General features: G+C 49.1%; 1 protein-coding gene across 7 annotated transcripts in view; it reads left to right on the top strand.

Moving 5' to 3' along the window:
* Positions 1-17,813, top strand: part of POP4 (POP4 ribonuclease P/MRP subunit) — a 239,088-nt gene that overhangs the window by 144,217 nt on the left and 77,058 nt on the right. For all 7 annotated transcript variants that reach the window (XR_015302419.1, XR_015302421.1, XR_015302420.1 and 4 more), the window contains one exon: positions 8,796-9,019. Coding sequence is in view for 4 of the 7 variants with exons in the window: in XM_086945105.1 (XP_086801231.1) it covers positions 8,796-9,019 (224 nt within the window). In the remaining 3 variants the exon portion in view is untranslated. The remainder of the gene's footprint in view (positions 1-8,795; positions 9,020-17,813) is intronic.

The raw sequence follows: 17,813 nt of genomic DNA, 5'->3' as shown, positions 1-17,813 counted from the left end.
GGTAGAAGATTTGCCAATAGGTTATACACTGAATTTTGGCCATCATTTGGGAAAGTTTTGAGGGGAATGCCAATTGACCATCTGAGACAGTTGGCATTTGCTGTGCGTTTATTACTCTAAGCATTGCTTCAGCTGTTGGACTATGAAACTGTGAATTGGGTTTGCAAAGGGCAAAAGTCAAATTGCTGGCCTTCTTTTCCATGTTTTTCTTGTGTGTGATCGATGTGCTACTTGTTGAGAAATATACGCTATATAGTAATATGTTGCATAATAACATACCTATAACTGTCCTATATTCCATTATTGGGTTGGCTTATTTTCCCATTTTCCAAAAATCATTACTCTGGTTTTATCTGCATTCATTTGTAATTTATTGTCGAAGTTGTATTTGTGTAGTTTAACTAAGGTGCGTTGCATGCTTATTTTGGTTTGATCAATAGTAACCAAATACTCCGCACAATGGATGTTATTACAGCCATCTCTAAATTAGCAAGGCATCGCCACCTTGTGGCAGACTGTCACAAGCTCCTGTGCTGACAATTAAGTGCTGGTGCCAAAGACCAGAAACCACTGGCTCAAATTAAGCACTGGATGATACAGAAGTCAGGTGCTTTATTAAAGTGAATGAAAATCAAGGCACAATTAATTATGTTTCCAACTTTTCTGTATTCCTCTGTGGCACAGAGCAGAACACTTAGTAGCTCGTTTGATTTTCAGCCAATCAAAGAAATGTGGGGCACTGTGCCAGCCTATTTAGATTTACTGATTAAACAAGGATTGACAAATCCAGTACACCTCGCTTCAAGGTGCTAATGCGTGAATGCAAGCTCAGGCACCCAGAAGTGCAAATTTTGTCATGCCCTTGCATGCTTTAGCATTATTTGCAAAGATTGTACCGTGCAGCAAACAGCAAAATATTCTCAAAGCTGGTGTTTGTCCCGAGGTTATAGATGCTTTCTTTTTAGGTCTCTCAGAGAGACCTATTGCCGCCCATCCACAAAGCTGACTTTTACGATGAGGATTTTCAACAGTTCACGTGAATCACGTGACCACAAGCTCCTCGTGCACGAGCGTGCCTTCGATCATCAAAGGCAGCCCAGTCTCTCTCACACAAGCTTCTCCCAGCAGGCCGACCACCCCCCTTCCTCTCCATATGGTTGCTCGAGTTGCAGGCAGCCCACCCCCTTCCTCTCCAGCGCCTGCCTTCCGTGTCTCGCATTTGATCATCAGAGGCAGCCCAGCCCAGCAGGCAGCCCACCCCCTCCCTCTCCATATGGGCAGCCCACCCCCTCCCTCTCCAGCGCCTGCCTTCTCTCTCGCATCGCCTCACTGCTGCTTGTTTTTTTTTGCTTTCACTACGTTCTTTCATTTTATTATGGCGCACTGCTGCTAACCTTGTTAGAAGTAATTTGTAATGGAATGCATTTCGCCAAATTACTTTGCATTTTGGAAGTACATTGGATTTCATTTTCTCCCTGCCTCTGAGTGGCGCAACAGTGGCACCTCTTGGTCATGAGCTTTGCACTGCAGCTAAAACTCGTACGTAAAAATACAAGTCAGTACCTACATTTTAATTTGATGTTCACGGATGTTCTGAGATGAATGCGGCGCATTTGCGCTTTTTTAACTATCCACCCACAAAAAAATATTCAGAATATCTGTACAAAAAACATGCAATACAAGTGCGCAGATTGCTTCCTGTCCCCCTCACACCCTCACACTCCCTCTCCCTCACACTCCCCCACCCTCACAACCCCACACCCACACCCCCCACCTTCACAACCTCTCACCCCCACACACCCTCACACACACACACCCTCACCCACACACACCCTCACTCCCCTCACCCACACACACCCTCACACCCTCACCCTCACAACCCCACACCTTCACCAACCCTCACCTTCACACCCCTCACACCCCTCACCCTCACCCTCACACCCCCTCACCATCACACCCCCATCACCCCGTCACCCTCACACCTTCACCCTCACACCACACCCCCTCACACCTTCACCCTCACACCCCCTCACCCTCACACCCCCTCACCCTCACAACCCCACACCCTCAAAACCCCACATCCTCACCCTCACACCCCCTCACACCCTCACACCCCCTCACCCTCACACACCCACTCACCTCACACACCCTAACCCTCACACACCCTAACCCTCACACACCCTCACCCCCTCACAAACCCTCACCCCCTCACAAACCCTCACCCCCTCACCCTCCCTCACACCCCCTCACCCTCTCACCCTCACACCCTCACATCCCCTCACCCTTACACCCCCTCGCCCTCACACCCCCTCGCCCTCACACACCCTCACTCCCTCACCCTCACCCTCACCAGCATAGCATAACAAACATAGCATAGCAAAACATAGCCTAGCATAACAAATCAAAGCATAGGATAGGAAAACATAGAATAGCATAGCACAGCAAAACAAAACATAGGATAGCAAAACAAAACATAGCATAGCATACAGCATCACTCAGTACCACCACAGCATCACTCAGGGGCATCACAGCATCACTCAGGGGCACCACAACATCCCTATGCTCTACTACAGCATCATTGAACGCCACTGCATCACTCGTTTGCCATCACATCACTCACCCCCACCACAGCATCAATCTGTGCAACCATTCAGCAATAACTGGTTCAAATAGGTTCTCTCAATGTTTTAAGCTTTATTACAAATGTAACAAAAATATGTTAATATTTCACTTCTGTTCTTGGATGTTAGTCACAATAAAATACACTTAACATAATCTTCACAAAAGTTATTTACAAAAGTTTAAGCTATTGCCATTATAAATTACAATAACTTTTATTTAAGTATTCATTATTAAAAAAAATTAAAAGCCATTGTTATTTGTGATATCAAAACATGTAAGTCACGTAAATACAACACATATTGCATTACAAATGCTATAGGTGTCACATTTGCTAAAGTTATAACTATTGGCATTGTAAATGACAAAGCTATTAATTTCCCTATTTTCAAAATCAAAACATAAATAAAAAATGTGTCATTTACAATACCAATAGCTCAAACTTTCCTAATGCGAGACCTATTGCCTTGCAAATGCTTGTTTCTTTAGGTCTCGCTGAAGCAATGCGTAAGCATTGTTTTCGGCGAGATTATAGTAAACTGATTTCAAAACTCTACCCACTGCGGATCACATACAGTTCATATGAGAGCCAGCGGTGTGCACAACAATTCGCTCCCCCTACCCCTCCCACAAAGCAAGACAAGAACATCAAAGCCATTTGCCGGCAGCCACTTCACGCGCTCTGCAGGTCATAAACAGCACCATCTGCTTGTGAATCGGAATGCTGGCATGGTTGCCCAGCCCCCCTCTCAGCGCTGCCTTGAAGGCTTTCCTCACATGCAGGAGGCAAAGAGAACACGTTTTCTCACGACTTAAACCAGACCAGACGTTTACAAACTTTACATTCACTTAATGCACCTCTTTAAGGCAATTGACTAATTTAGCCAAATAAATGCGATTTATGCCAGACACAATCGTTGCCCCTCCATATTCATCTTCTAGTTATTGATGACACTTTTTGTATAGCTGATTATTATGTAATTTTGACAAAAACGTCCAACTTGCCATCGCTGGTTTTGCCTGATCTTGGTATTAGTTTTACCCTGCAGGCTATTCCTTCTTGTCGTTCTGGTGCTTCTTTAGCTTTATGTTCTCTTCACTATTCACTCACCTTCACACTCCCACCCCCCTCACCCTCACACTCACACCCTCACCCCCACCCCCACACTCACCACCCTCACAACCCTCTCACACACACCCCCCCCCCACACTCACCACCCTCACACCCCTCTCACAACACTCTCACCCTCACTCACCCTCACATCCCCTCACCATCACACCCCCTAACCCTCACACCCCCTCACACACACACCCTCACCCTCACACCCGCTCACCCTCACACCCGCTCACCCTCACACCCTCATAACCCTCTCACCCTCACTCACCCCCCACCCCCTCACACCCCCTCACCCTCACTCACCCACCCCCTCACCCTCACTCACCCTCTCACCCACCCCCTCACCCTCACTCACCCTCTCACCCACCCCCTCACCCTCACTCACCCACCCTTTCACCCTTTTACCATCATACAACCTTTCACCCTCACACACCCTCTCACCCTCACACACACTCACCCACCCTCACACCCCTCACCCTCACACACCCTCTTACCCTCACACACACTCTCACCCACCCTCACCCTCACACACCCCCTCACCCTCACACACACCCTTACCCTCACACACCCTCTCACACCCCCTCACCCTCACACACACCCTCACACACCCCCTCACCCTCACACACCCCCTCACCCTTACACACCCTCACCCTCTCACACCCCCTCACCCTCACACCCTCTCACTCTCCCTCACACCCCCACACCCACCCTCACTCCCCCACACCCACCCCCTCTCACCCCCTCTCACCCTCACCCACCCTCTCACCCTCACCCACCCTCTCACCCTCACACCCGTCACCTCACACCCCCTCACCTCACACCCCCTCACCTCACTCTTCACACGCTGCACTGCTGCATTAGTCCTACTGCTGCCCGCCTCACACTGCTTCCCATCTCACACTGCTTCCCGCCTCACACTGCTTCCCGCCTCACACTCCTGCATGCTGCACACTGCTGCACGTCTCACACTGCTGCACGCCTCACAGGGCTGCACACTGCTGCATGCTGCTGCATTACACGCACTGCTGCACGCCTCGCACTGCTGCACGCCTCACACTGCTGCACGCCTCACACTGCTGCACGTCTCACACTGCTGCACGCTGCACACTGCTGCATTACTCACTACTGCACGCCACACACTGCTGCACGCCACACACAGCTGCATGCTGCACACTGCTGCACGCTGCACACTGCTGCATTACTCACACTACTGCGCGCCACACACTGCTGCGCGCCACACACTGCTGCGCGCCACACACTGCTGCGCGCCACACACTGCTGCGCGCCACACACTGCTGCACGCCACACACTGCTGCACTCCTCACACTGCTCCACGTTGCACACTGCTGCCTTACTCTTACTACTGCATGCTGCACACTGCTGCCCGCCTCACACTGCTGCCCGCCTCACACTGCTGCCTGCCTCACACTGCTGCCCGCCTCACACTGCTGCCCGCCTCACACTGGTGCACTCCACACACTGGTTCACACGTCACACTGCTGCATGGCTCACACTGCTGCACGCCTCACACTGCTGCACGCCTCACACTGCTGCATGCCTCACACTGCTGCGCGCCTCACACTGCTGCAAGCCACACACTGCTGCACGCCTCACAGTGCTGCACACTGCACGCTGCACACTGCTGCATTACTCCGTGCTGCACCCTGCACACTGCTTCATTACTCACACTGTTGCATGCCTCACATTGCTGCTCGCCTCACACTGCTGCACGCCTCACACTGCTGCACTCCTCACACTGCTGCACGCCACACACTGCTGCACGTTGCTCACTGCTGCCTTACTCATACTGCCACACGCCTCACACTGCTGCCCGCCTCACACTGCTGCCCGCCTCACACTGCTGCATGCCACACACTGCTGCATTACTCACACTGCTGCACACCAGACACTGCTGCACACCAGACACTGCTGCACACCACACACTGGTTCACGCCTCACACTGCTGCAGGCCTCACACTGCTGCAGGCCTCACACTGCTGCAGGCCTCACACTGCTGCAGGCCTCACACTGCTGCAGGCCTCACACTGCTGCATTACTCACACTGCTGCACGCCACACACTGCTGCACGCCACACACTGCTGCCCGCCTCACACTGCTGCCCGCCACACACTGCTGCATTACTCACACTGCTGCACACCAGACACTGCTGCACACCAGACACTGCTGCACACCAGACACTGGTTCACGCCTCACACTGCTGCAGGCCTCACACTGCTGCAGGCCTCACACTGCTGCAGGCCTCACACTGCTGCAGGCCTCACACTGCTGCAGGCCTCACACTGCTGCAGGCCTCACACTGCTGCATTACTCACACTGCTGCACGCCACACACTGCTGCACGCCACACACTGCTGCACGCCACACACTGCTGCACGCCACACACTGCTGCACGCCACACACTGCTGCACGCCACACACTGATGCACGCCTCACACTGCTGCACGCCGCACACTGCTGCACGCCTCACACTGCTGCACGCCTCTCACTGCTGCACACCTCACACTGCTGCACGCCGCACACTGCTGCACGCCGCACACTGCTGCACGCCGCGCACTGCTGCACGCCGCGCACTGCTGCAGGCCGCACACTGCTGCAGGCCGCACACTGCTGCAGGCCGCACACTGCTGCAGGCCGCACACTGCTGCACGCCACACAACACCACCATATCACTCTGAGACACCACCATATCACTCTGGGACACCACCACATCACTCTGGGACACCACCACATCACTCTGGGACACCACCACATCACTCTGGGACACCACCACATCACTCAGGGGCACCATCACATCACTCTGGGACACCACCACATCACTCTGGGACACCAGCACATCACGCTGGGACACCACCACATCATCCTGGGACAGCACCACATCACTCTGGGACAGCACCACATCCCTCTGGGACAGCACCACATCCCTCTGGGACAGCACCACATCCCTCTGGGACAGCACCACATCCCTCTGGGACAGCACCACATCCCTCTGGGACAGCACCACATCCCTCTGGGACAGCACCACATCCCTCTGGGACAGCACCACATCACTCTAATACACCACTCACACTGCTGCACGCCTCACACTGCTGCACGCCTCACACTGCTGCACGCCTCACACTGCTGCACGCCTCACACTGCTGCAAGCCTCACACTGATGCACGCTGCACACTGATGCACGCTGCACACTGCTGCATTACTCACACTGCTGCACGCCACACACTGCTGCACGCCACACACTGCTGCACGCCACACACTGCTGCACGCCACACACTGCCGCACGCCGCACTCTGCCGCACTCTGCCGCACTCTGCCGCACGCTGCACACTGCTGCATGCCTCACACTGCTGCACGCCTCACACTGCCTCACATTGCTGCACGCCTCACACTGCTGAACGCCACACAACACCACCACATCACTCAGGGACACCACCACATCACTCAGGGGCACCACCACATCACTATGGGACACCACCACATCACTCTGGGACACCACCACATCACTCTGGGACACCACCACATAACTCTGGGACACCACCACATCACTCTGGGACACCACCACATCACTCTGGGACACCACCACAACACTCTGGGACAACACCACATCACTCTGGGACAACACCACATCACTCTGGGACAGCACCACATCCCTCTGGGACAGCACCACATCCCTCTGGGACAGCACCACATCCCTCTGGGACAGCACCACATCCCTCTGGGACAGCACCACATCCCTCTAATACACCACCACATCCCTCTAATACACCACCACATCCCTCTAATACACCACCACATCACTCTAATACACCACCACATCACTCTAATACACCACCACATCACTCTAATACACCACCACATCACTCAGCACCACAACGGTATCACTCAGCACCACAACGGTATCAGTCAGCACCACAACAGCACTGTCCTTGCTTGCTACCAACAAGCATTCCCATAGCCAATAGGACTCTCATTAGGAAAGTGTAAGCTATTGGCTTTGTGAATAACAATGCTATTAAATTATATATTTTCAAAGCCAACACATATTAAAAAAAATGTAATTTACAATACCAATAGCTCACACTTTCCTAATGCGAGACCTATTGTATTGCAAATGCTGGTTTTTTTAAAGGGTATGCGTTCCCACCCACCCCACCCCCTTGTAGCCCAGTTCCCATTTCTACCCTTTCGATGGGCATTTTCCTACCCACAGCGCTGTTTAATTAGGTGCTGCAGTGCATGTGGCGAAATGTCCATTGGCAAGAATGACACGACCAGTTGACTTTGCCGAAGTTTGTATCTTACTCTTGTGCATCTAGTTCTGTATGCTTGCTGGATTATTATTTTAAAAGATATATTCATATTTAATTAACGCTTGATTGTAAAGCTGGGAACGTCAATCTACCTGCTTACTAAGATATTACGTCAACCAACTAAGATATCAATTCTATTTGTCTGATTAGTGAGTTCTTTGTGTGTATATAATTTTCATTTCTATGAGTTGGTTCTTGCGGAAGGGCCTGGCCTACAACACACCTAACAGAGAATACGGCTGCTCGGGTTGAAAGCAGTGTGGGTGTTTTTGTTGTTTACTTATTTAGTTGCCCTGGCAGTAAGTAGCTGCATGATGCAGGTTTAGTAAGCATCATTTTATTTTTTAAACTTTTACAAGATCTACCTAAAAGGAAGGTGGCATTTTCTAGAATTAAGGATTTTGTTGCTCGTGGACTGATGCATTAAGAAGTGGTCGGTCATGGTTACAGGTTCAAACCCCAGCGGGACCCTTCAACCTTTCAGACTTACGAGGTCAATAAATTTAGTACTGTTGAATTGGTTAACAATAAACATCTGTTGTTTCAGCGCCAAGGTTCCCTTCAGTGTGAACATGTGCTTTACATACTTTGTGTCTTGCGTGTGGACTTATAATATTGAAGATACCCATAATAGAGAATTTATGTTCCAAGGAAATACATCTTTTATTGTTCGATAGTGTGACATGATAGTGTGACATAAAACTTAAAGAATCACCTAACTTATTATTTTCAGCCGCAAGGAACTAAGGAGGCGGAGGCGTTTGTCAATGCATTCCTGAAGCGTAGCATGCCATCTTTATCAGATGAAGTCATCCAAACAAATTTAAAACGCAAAGCCCTGATTTTGGAGTACAAGCGCAAGAAAACCAAAAGGAAGAAAAAGGCAAAAGCCAAAAGTTTATCTGCAAAGCAGAGACGCACCATGAGACTTTTTGAAATTAAACCAGAGCAGCAGCGGTAAGTAATGTGTCCAACCCTGGTCATCGCGTTCAACTGCGGTTTTACTCATTCTGCTGCCTTCTAAATTCATAAAACAATTGGGAAGTGGTTGGCTATCTGTTTTTTAACACCAGATTGTATCTTCTTTGTGCGTTCTTTATTTGATAGCACTCTGCTGTCTAATGTCGCTGCTGATATTGTGATTTTTATTTTATTTACATCTGCATGTTCCTTTAAAATCCATTTCATCCCATGTGTCCTGGAGAAATTAAGACTGGCAAAATCTAGTAACACTCCTACTCTTCCTTTACTAAGAAGAGAGACAGTTCCCTGGAGATTATCTGGAAGAAAGCGTTAAAGTTGAACCCCACCCTCTGATTAGCCTAAGGACTGAAACAGAACTAAGATATCCTGAAATGCAGACTTCTGAGTGTAATGCACATTTTATCCCTGTTGTTCTTTTTATAAATGTACTTGTCTTTGACTAGAAGAGTGTGACAACTTGAGGAGAGTTGATGTATTGACTGTTCTTACTGCTTTTAAATGAATTTAAGCTATAGATAGTGAAAGCGTAAATTACCATAGTGTTGTGTTACAACAATTGTGTTAATTCACATAGGAAGAAAAACTGTTGGGCAGATTTGTATCAAATTTTGAGTAGGTAGTGGCTTTGGCTGTGTCTAGCTCAGGATCCTTTTTTTGATTTCATGAACAATTGTCGAGCATGAGTTTTTTTTTTTTATTAAAAAATGATCCAAATGAAGTCAGAAATGTGTAGTAATTTCAAAGTTAAAATCAGGATTATGGAATCTGGTTATATCGTTACTAGAATTTTTGAGGTAAGGAGATAATTTAGTAAAAGTCTTATATGTTTTTTTCTTTTATTTTGCTATATTGAAATCAAGATTGTGTTTGAAAGTCATGTAAGTCTTATGATTTGGGCGCAGCTTTTATAGAAAGGTTCTATTTTGACTTGCTAACAACTTTGGCATTGTTTGCCGAATCTGCACAGAGTTTGACAGACGTTTTGTGAACTCAGCTTAGTTTAGTCATGTTAGAACTGGGATTTCTGGTTGGCTAACGCTTACGCCAAAGCTAGGCAGAAACCACCATTCTAGTCAGGGCAAGGGAGTCACACGCCAAGATAACCCCTGCTCACCCCCTTGGTAGCTTGGCACGAGCAGACCGGCTTATCCCGGAGAATGTCAGGGCGCGCTGCCAAGGCAGCGCCAGTCAGGGGTGCGCCACCAGCGCTAACCTAAATGTTGCAGCTGCCCACTACTTGCTGGGCAGCTGAGAACAAACAAGGGCCTAAACGCTACAGCTGGCACTAAGTGCTGCGCAGCTGTGAAAGGCCTGGCACCTCTGTGCCACTTCTGTCCCTCCCAGGGACTCACTCCCCATTGGCGCCTAAACGGTGCAGCTGCCCACTACTTGCTGGGAATCAGCAAAGTGCGACATGGGCTCGCAGTAGCCCTTCAAATATATTGCAACACGTGGGAGCTCTCAGGACTCTGAAGACACATGTGCCCTAGGTTGGAGCCACACTGGGCTCTTACAATACACATGCCCCCTGGAGAACTCTAGCTCCAAAAACACTGGCCCCTCACTGGCCCTCGGGGAGCAAAACTGTGCCATAGGTTTGGAGCCCTCTAGGCTCTGGCATCACGGGGCCCCTGGAATCCAATCTGGCCACGTTGGGGCAGCCCACTGTGCCACCGGGGCCGCCCTGACTCTGTCTCCCCCCGGCACCACTACCACGGAGAGGCCACAATTACCGGGCTCTCCAGGCACAGGGAGCAGTCTCTGCTCAGCGAGGCAGCAGCATTGTGCTGCCGTTTCCTTTCTTCGCCCGCGGTGGGGGTAGCCTTGCGCCTCCTCCGCCTCTGCTCTCACCGTAGCTGCGGGACTCTCACCGGCTCCCGGGAGCCCCGCAATGGCTGCCTCACTGGACTTCCTCCTTCTCCACGGCGGCGGCGGTGCCTCACCCGGGCAGTGTGCAGGGCTCCCATCGGCATACGGGAGCTCCTGGGCGGATTCAAACTTCTTCGGCACTTCTCCCGGGCAGTGTGCAGGGCTCCCATCGGCATACGGGAGCCCTGCGGGGCGGGTTCAAAACTTTTTCTTCCGTTCACCCTCTGGTCCGGCGGCGGGCGCGAGACCTTCTTGCAAAACGGGAAGTCCCGCCCGCCGTCAGGCAAAACATTGCCTGACTTCCTGATTCAACGGCATCCCGAATCCCGGTGCTGCGGCGGTGATTTAACCAGCTGAAATGAGGGGTGGGCACCCTCGACGGGTAAATAAACCATAGAAGCGGGGTGGCACCCTTAAAATGAATAAATGGCGATTAAGGGACTAAAAGGTATAAACGAAGACGAAGGGTGGGCACCTGCGCACTCTGGGGCATAAAAGGGCAGGAGCGCTTCCCTAAGAGGGAAAACGACAGCGCTCTGCCCAGAAATGAAAAATAAAGCGCTCTCAAGGCGCTGGGGCACAGACAAGCCCACAGGAATGACCCCCTACAACCAGAAGGGGCCCCATAAGTGAAGGGGCAGGGGGGCCCCACAAAGTTCCAGATCTCAAAAAGATGGAGCAAGCAGCTCCCAACAAAAGAAAGTCCATCAGGTGTCCAGGAGCTGAGCTGGGCAGGGCCCAGGGAGGCAAGCCTTCCCCTGGGCCCCAGCAGCAGCACGCCCCTGGTTGATTCCAGTCAGAAACAAAAACATCTTACAAGAGGTCACAGTCTTTTTTTTTTTATACACAAAAATCCCTTTGTCTAGCAGGGTGTAGGCAATGTAAGAGCCAGCTTCAACTGGTTATGGGGAACTCCCTTTCACTGGCCAGGCTAGGGACATCAGACGCACCACAGGGGGTGGAGCAAGCATTCTGTGGGGAAAGCCCAGCCCTATTCAGGTCCCAGGTGCAGCCCCTCCCTCACTTCAGCATGCTAATCTCAACACTCACCACTGGGGCAAGACCCATCCTGACTCAAGGAGCCAGGCTCACCAGCCAGCTCCAGCCAATCACACGCCAGACACAAATTACACAAACATGCCAACTTCTAGAAGTGGCACTTTCGCACTAGACCCAATCATGCCGCATACATCATTGCGCAGCATTCAATCTCACGAGTTTGCACATACCAAACTCGACCCTGCACTCCCCACACATCAGGAACTACCATGGTCGCACATATTCCCCATGCATTCCTATGGGAGGGCAGGTCACTCTCACCACACACACAGAGAGCGCACGCACTTTACACTGGACCACAGTGAAAAAGTGCGCAGAGGCCTAAAATCACCAACACCAGGTTACAGAAATAGGCTAGGAAAAAGCAAAAAGTTTCCGGGTGAACCTGCCAAAAGGGCCGGGTCCAACACATCATATATAGAATCATGCATATCTTTCAACAGGTTCGAAGTGTTAAAGAGGAGGAGTTAAAATAGAGTCTTTTCCACATTAAGTTGCAAGAAAATTGAATTCTGCTCTCTGCTTTAGCGAAAACCATTGAACAGAATGAATCTAGTTTCTCCATGTACAGAATTATTCCAGTTGGTCCGTGAAGATAGAACTTTACCCTGAATGGGCCCTTTTTGTCAGGTTTCCCTTGCAGGCAGCGCATGTGCAGCCTTCAGGTGAAAACCCTTATAGTATAAAAGCTTAAAAGGGGCTTAGAGCTCTCCCATTACTTACCATTGGTTGGCTTGCACATTTCGGTAATTTCCTTGCCTCTTATTGGTCAGCAGCTCCCCTGCTTCCTCATTGGCTTTGAGTTTCTCTCCCTGCAGTTGAGAATGGACCAACTCAAATTTCCTCTTTATAGCCAATGTCCTTCTTCCATTGGCCGCACACTTCCCGAGGTACTTCTTCTTTCACCTTTAGACATGCACTCTCTGAAAGTGCATGTGTCTGCAGTCCGTCGGCCTTCCCCTGCTGTCCATGCTTTTCCGGACTTCTTCCCAACGTCCGCCATTTGTTGTCTTGCCCAAACCTCCCTCCTCCTGTGCTGCTAGCCCCCTCTCCGCTGACCATTTCCTTTGGGCCCTCATGCCTCTATTCCACGTCTTCCACCAACTCCCTCCCCCACCACCGCTTGTGTTGCTTTCCCCTCCTACTCTACCTACCCTGCTGACTCCCTCGCTTATGCTCCTTCTTGCCCCCCCGTCCACCACAATTTTTTTTAACAAATTCAAATAGCTCCCGCAGAGCTATTTGGCTTTGTTAATTTTTTTGAAGATGTAGCACAGAAGGGCAGCCTGCTGTACAGTATGCCTTACATTTAACAAAAAATGCGATGTGACGCAGTCAGCACAGTCCGCTCCGTAGCACTTTGTTTTTGTTTACTTTGAGCCATGTTGTACAACAGCCCGCACAGCTGTGCAACATGTCTAAAAAAAAACAGAGAACGTCGCTAGATCTCACATAGATGAGATCTGTTAGCTTTGCTTATTCTTGTTTTGTTTGTGTGATGACTTCCTCATTACAATCAAGGTTTGTTAAGGGGTTTATTAGAAATATGTGGGTGATTTCGTTTTTCAAAAGCAGTAGGTCCGTTATTAACCATTAAAAGTCTAGTAAGAAAAAGAGTATATTTCAACTTGCCTTATTTATCAGATTAAGGAGACTGATACCTTGAATAGAGGCTGTTAGCAGCCATTGAAACACTGACTGACAGACTACTCAGGAATACACAAGTAGAGACCGTAGACATTAGCGGGACAACTGTTGCATAACTCTTGCGAGATCTTTGATGGCTGCAGCCTTTTTTGGGAAAAGACGACGATAACACGGAAGATGCTATCTAAATTACCGAACAATTTGGGACATTTTTACATCTTTGCTGTGGACCCTTCCTTTGTGGGTGATGTCCCACCACCTTCAGACTACTGAAGAAGTCTTTCATTCATCGTAGTTTTTCGTGTTTATTGAACTTTATGTAGGATTCTTTGTGAGAATTTAAAGGACCATGACAAAATCTTTAGTGGGTGTGAAGAACAAGCCCTTTAACCCCTCCCCTGCTGTTGACGGAACCGCTCCCTCATCAGCCGCGGTGGCGCTGTGCTGATGACGGAGCGGTTCCGTCATGGCCCGCCCGACTCTCCTGCGCGGCGCGAATTCCGCGCCTGCGCTGAGCGTTCTATTGAGCGGGCGGGGCCATGACGGAACCTCTCCGTCATAAGCACAGCGCAACAGACGCTGGTGACGGAGCGGTTCCGTCACCAGCATGTGCCCGCCGCATTTCCGCCCCGCCCCCTTAGCACTGCGGCGGAATAGCCGCCGCAGTGAAGGGGTTAATCTGACTTCCTCCCAGGATTTCAAACGGCTTCTTGGATTCAAACAATTTCTTGACCCTTAAAGTGTGCTATATTACATACATTTGCGTGTTAAGTATGGAGGTAGGTAAAAAAAAAGATAAGATTGTTTTAGAGAAGGTATTCGAGATTATAAGTTCTTGGAAAATAGTGACTACCAGAAATATACTTCCTTTTAATGGAGTGGACACAGTTAGCTGTTAACAGAGAATCACAAATCTTATAGTTTTAGTGAATAAAGGATCAAGATTTTATTAAAGACTAGGAGGCTAGCTAGCATTATGGATGTAACTTTTAATCACTCCTTCTGAGCAGCAAACCATTGAAAGCTTCCAAATGTAACTTTAAAAACATCACAATAAAAAAAAACTTCAGTCTTATATAAACTGCTTGACCTCCATCTTCCTCCTCTTTTGTCTGTTCTTCTTGGCTGTCCTAAAAACTCCATCTTCAAATCAGTCCTCTTCTAATTCTCTGCGAAAATAAACCATTGTATGAAACTAATTCATAAACCTTCAACATCAGCATAATAGAAAAAACTTGCCAATTCAAAGATCTGTAAAAACAGAAAAATAAAATGATGATAAACTAGGTTTATTACCGTTTTACTTTTCTCTCCAGGGTGAGTCATCCGGGCGGGGTGGGGCCATTGTGGGGACAGTCACGAAGGGGGAGTGGTGGCCACTGTTGTCAGTGCGCATGCGCTTTTGGCCAGTCTCCTCAGGACGTCCAAACCCGCATGTACACAGAAGGTGTCTCCAACCCGAGGGGACTCAGGCCATTCCTGACGCTGCTCTCCTGCTGCTGAGAGCAGCGTCCGGATTGGTCGCAGGGGATTCTGGGAGCCTGTGTTAGTCAGTAGCAGAACAGTGGTGATGCGGCAGGTAAGTTATGTTTGAGGCATGTATGCTGTAGATGCACATGCTTTGCATAATCCTGCCATCTAGTGTGGGGTCCGGGTGTTTGCAAGTTGTTTTTCTTCACAGAATTCTTTCCTAGTCATGAGGTAAGGTGACTCCTCCTTTAGGTGATGATGCCCATGGGCATTAAATCCATTGTTAGATTGCTTTCTCTCCGCCATCGTGTTTGGACGTGGTTTGCGGTGCTCTACGTCAAAACAGTGCTTCGGAATACCCGCGGTGTGCAACCCACTGTATCCTCATTGATATTTTTTCGTATGAGTTTCACCATTCCCTGCGTGTGGAAAAAGTCAGAAACTCTGTCTTCGGTCAAGAAGAGGTATTTGGCAGCCTTCGTGCTTAGGTGCGTCGGTTAACTTCCATTCCGTTCCATAGTATCCAGTCTTCTGCCGATGGAACGGACTCCGTTTCAATTTTGTCCTCTGTGCTACTCCATGTACCTGCGCACCGACCTTCATAAAGTCTGCAACTTGTGCCTCTCGCTGGAGCACAAGGAAGAAGTTTGCAATGCTTGTCAATCTTTCTGATCAAAGAAGACTTTGCGGGATCGTCTGGCTCGACGAATGGACATTCAGTGGCAAAATATCAAACATAACCCAGATATCTTCAGAGAAGATACTGAGCAGGAAGAAATAGAGGCATCAGCAGCAGAAGAAGAGTAGGCCATCTCTATCCAAGAATCGGACTCCGACTTGGAGATCGAGCAAGAGTCTGAAGATGTTCCAGCTGGACAAAGCCCCTTTGCCTCCCAAACGTTTTTCCATTAAACGTAAGGCTTCTGGGCCATTACTGCCCTCTGGCCATGGCGATACCAAAGGGGATGATGGACGGAGGGTTGGAGCAAATCAAACGCTCACCCCCAGTCAACTGATCTGGGTTTAATATATCATCATTCTTTAGCTCACTCCACCACCCCAGTTCAGACATGGCCATATGCAAATCAGTCTGACCCTGTGCTTCATGGGAACAGTCCAGCCCGAACTGCCAAGCCATGTCTTCCCTGGACCGGAAACAAGCATCCTGGGACCCGTATCTGGCTGTCATCAGCCAGGCTAGCTTGAATCCAGTGGCAAAGTGAGCAAGGGACCCACGTCTGGGCATACCCTGCCAACTTAGGGCGAACAAAGCGATACCAAAGGGGATGATGGACGGAGCGTTGGCACCGAGAATTGGCACTGTCATGGTTGGCACAGAGAAACTACTTCCAATGCCCCGCCCTTGGCATCCGGAACCAATATTGGATATTATGCTTGAAAGGCTGGATCCTAAGCAGAAGAAAATCTTCATTAAGCCGGACACTGGACACCTACTAGCTTAAGAGGCCAAGCCTTCCAAAAGGAAACCCCTTCAGAGGATACATCTTACATCTTACAAAATTCCTCTAAAAAAGTAAAAATACATGGCTACAAGCCCTGTCCATCCTGTCCCTTAATCCCCTCTACCATCTTCACCACCTCCAGGCCCAACCCCTTTACACATTGCACCACAGTGATCTCCCCACATACACAGCCTAATTTGGATTATAGGGATTACGATAGTCCACCACTAATAGCTCCATGTAATGACTATAACATTGATGCTCCAATGGATAATGATCCTTACCTATACCCCACAAAACCCTCACCTCCTTTAAACACAGTATACCAGGAGTTGATTTCCAGAGCAGCCTCATATCACCGGGACACACTACACAAGGAATCTTTGGAGGAGGATTTTTTTATTCAGAACTTTAGGGAATTCACATAGGATAGCACAATCTTTACCTATGTTAAAAGGCATGATGGGACATGTTGTTGACATTTTTAAAGACCCTGTACATGCTCGTATTTTAACACCTAGGGTTGATAAAAAAAAGTACAAACCTCCTCCAAGGTATCCGATTTTTATTAGAGGGCAGGTGCCCTTAATTTCATTTCATTGGTAGTATCTATTAATCGGAAAATAGCAAATACCCAAGCTGCAGGAGAACGCATCACCTCCAGACAAAGAGTCTTAGTTGATGGATGCATCAAGGAAACCGGTAGTTGCCAACCATTGGCGTATAGCCAAAACACAAAGCGTATTAGCAAGGTACAACAAGGCCCACTGGGATGAAATGGAGCAACTGCTCCAACATCTCCCAGAAGAACACAGGAAAAAGGAAAAGAGGGCAAAAATTAGTACCAGAAGGGAAGTGAATTTCTAATTCTTCTATTAGAAGTGCACTAGATACAGCTGACACTGCAGCAAGTCAACACCAGCATTCTATTTAGAAGACATGCATGGCTCAGAATATCTGGCTTTAAACAGAGGTTCAGCAATCTATCCTTAATGCTCCCTTTGACAAACAAAATATTTTTGGACCTCAAGTTGACAAGTCACTTGAGAAAACGAAGAAGGACCTAGAATTAGGAAAACCAATGGGAGCATTTCAGTCTCCATCCAATAGAGACTTCTTTTGCCACTCATTTTATAGAGGTGGAACCATAGGTAATTCATCAGAACCTAGTGGGCCCACATACATATGAAATATACAGCCCTCTCCATTTAGAGGTTTCTATAAAGGTGGGTACTAATATAAAAGTCAGAGGTGTAGGC

This window comes from Lissotriton vulgaris, chromosome 12 (genome assembly GCF_964263255.1).
Source record: "Lissotriton vulgaris chromosome 12, aLisVul1.2, whole genome shotgun sequence".
Classification (NCBI taxonomy): domain Eukaryota; kingdom Metazoa; phylum Chordata; class Amphibia; order Caudata; family Salamandridae; genus Lissotriton; species Lissotriton vulgaris.
The sequence above is the reverse complement of the archived record's forward strand: the minus strand, read 5'-3'. Positions and strand labels throughout refer to the sequence as shown.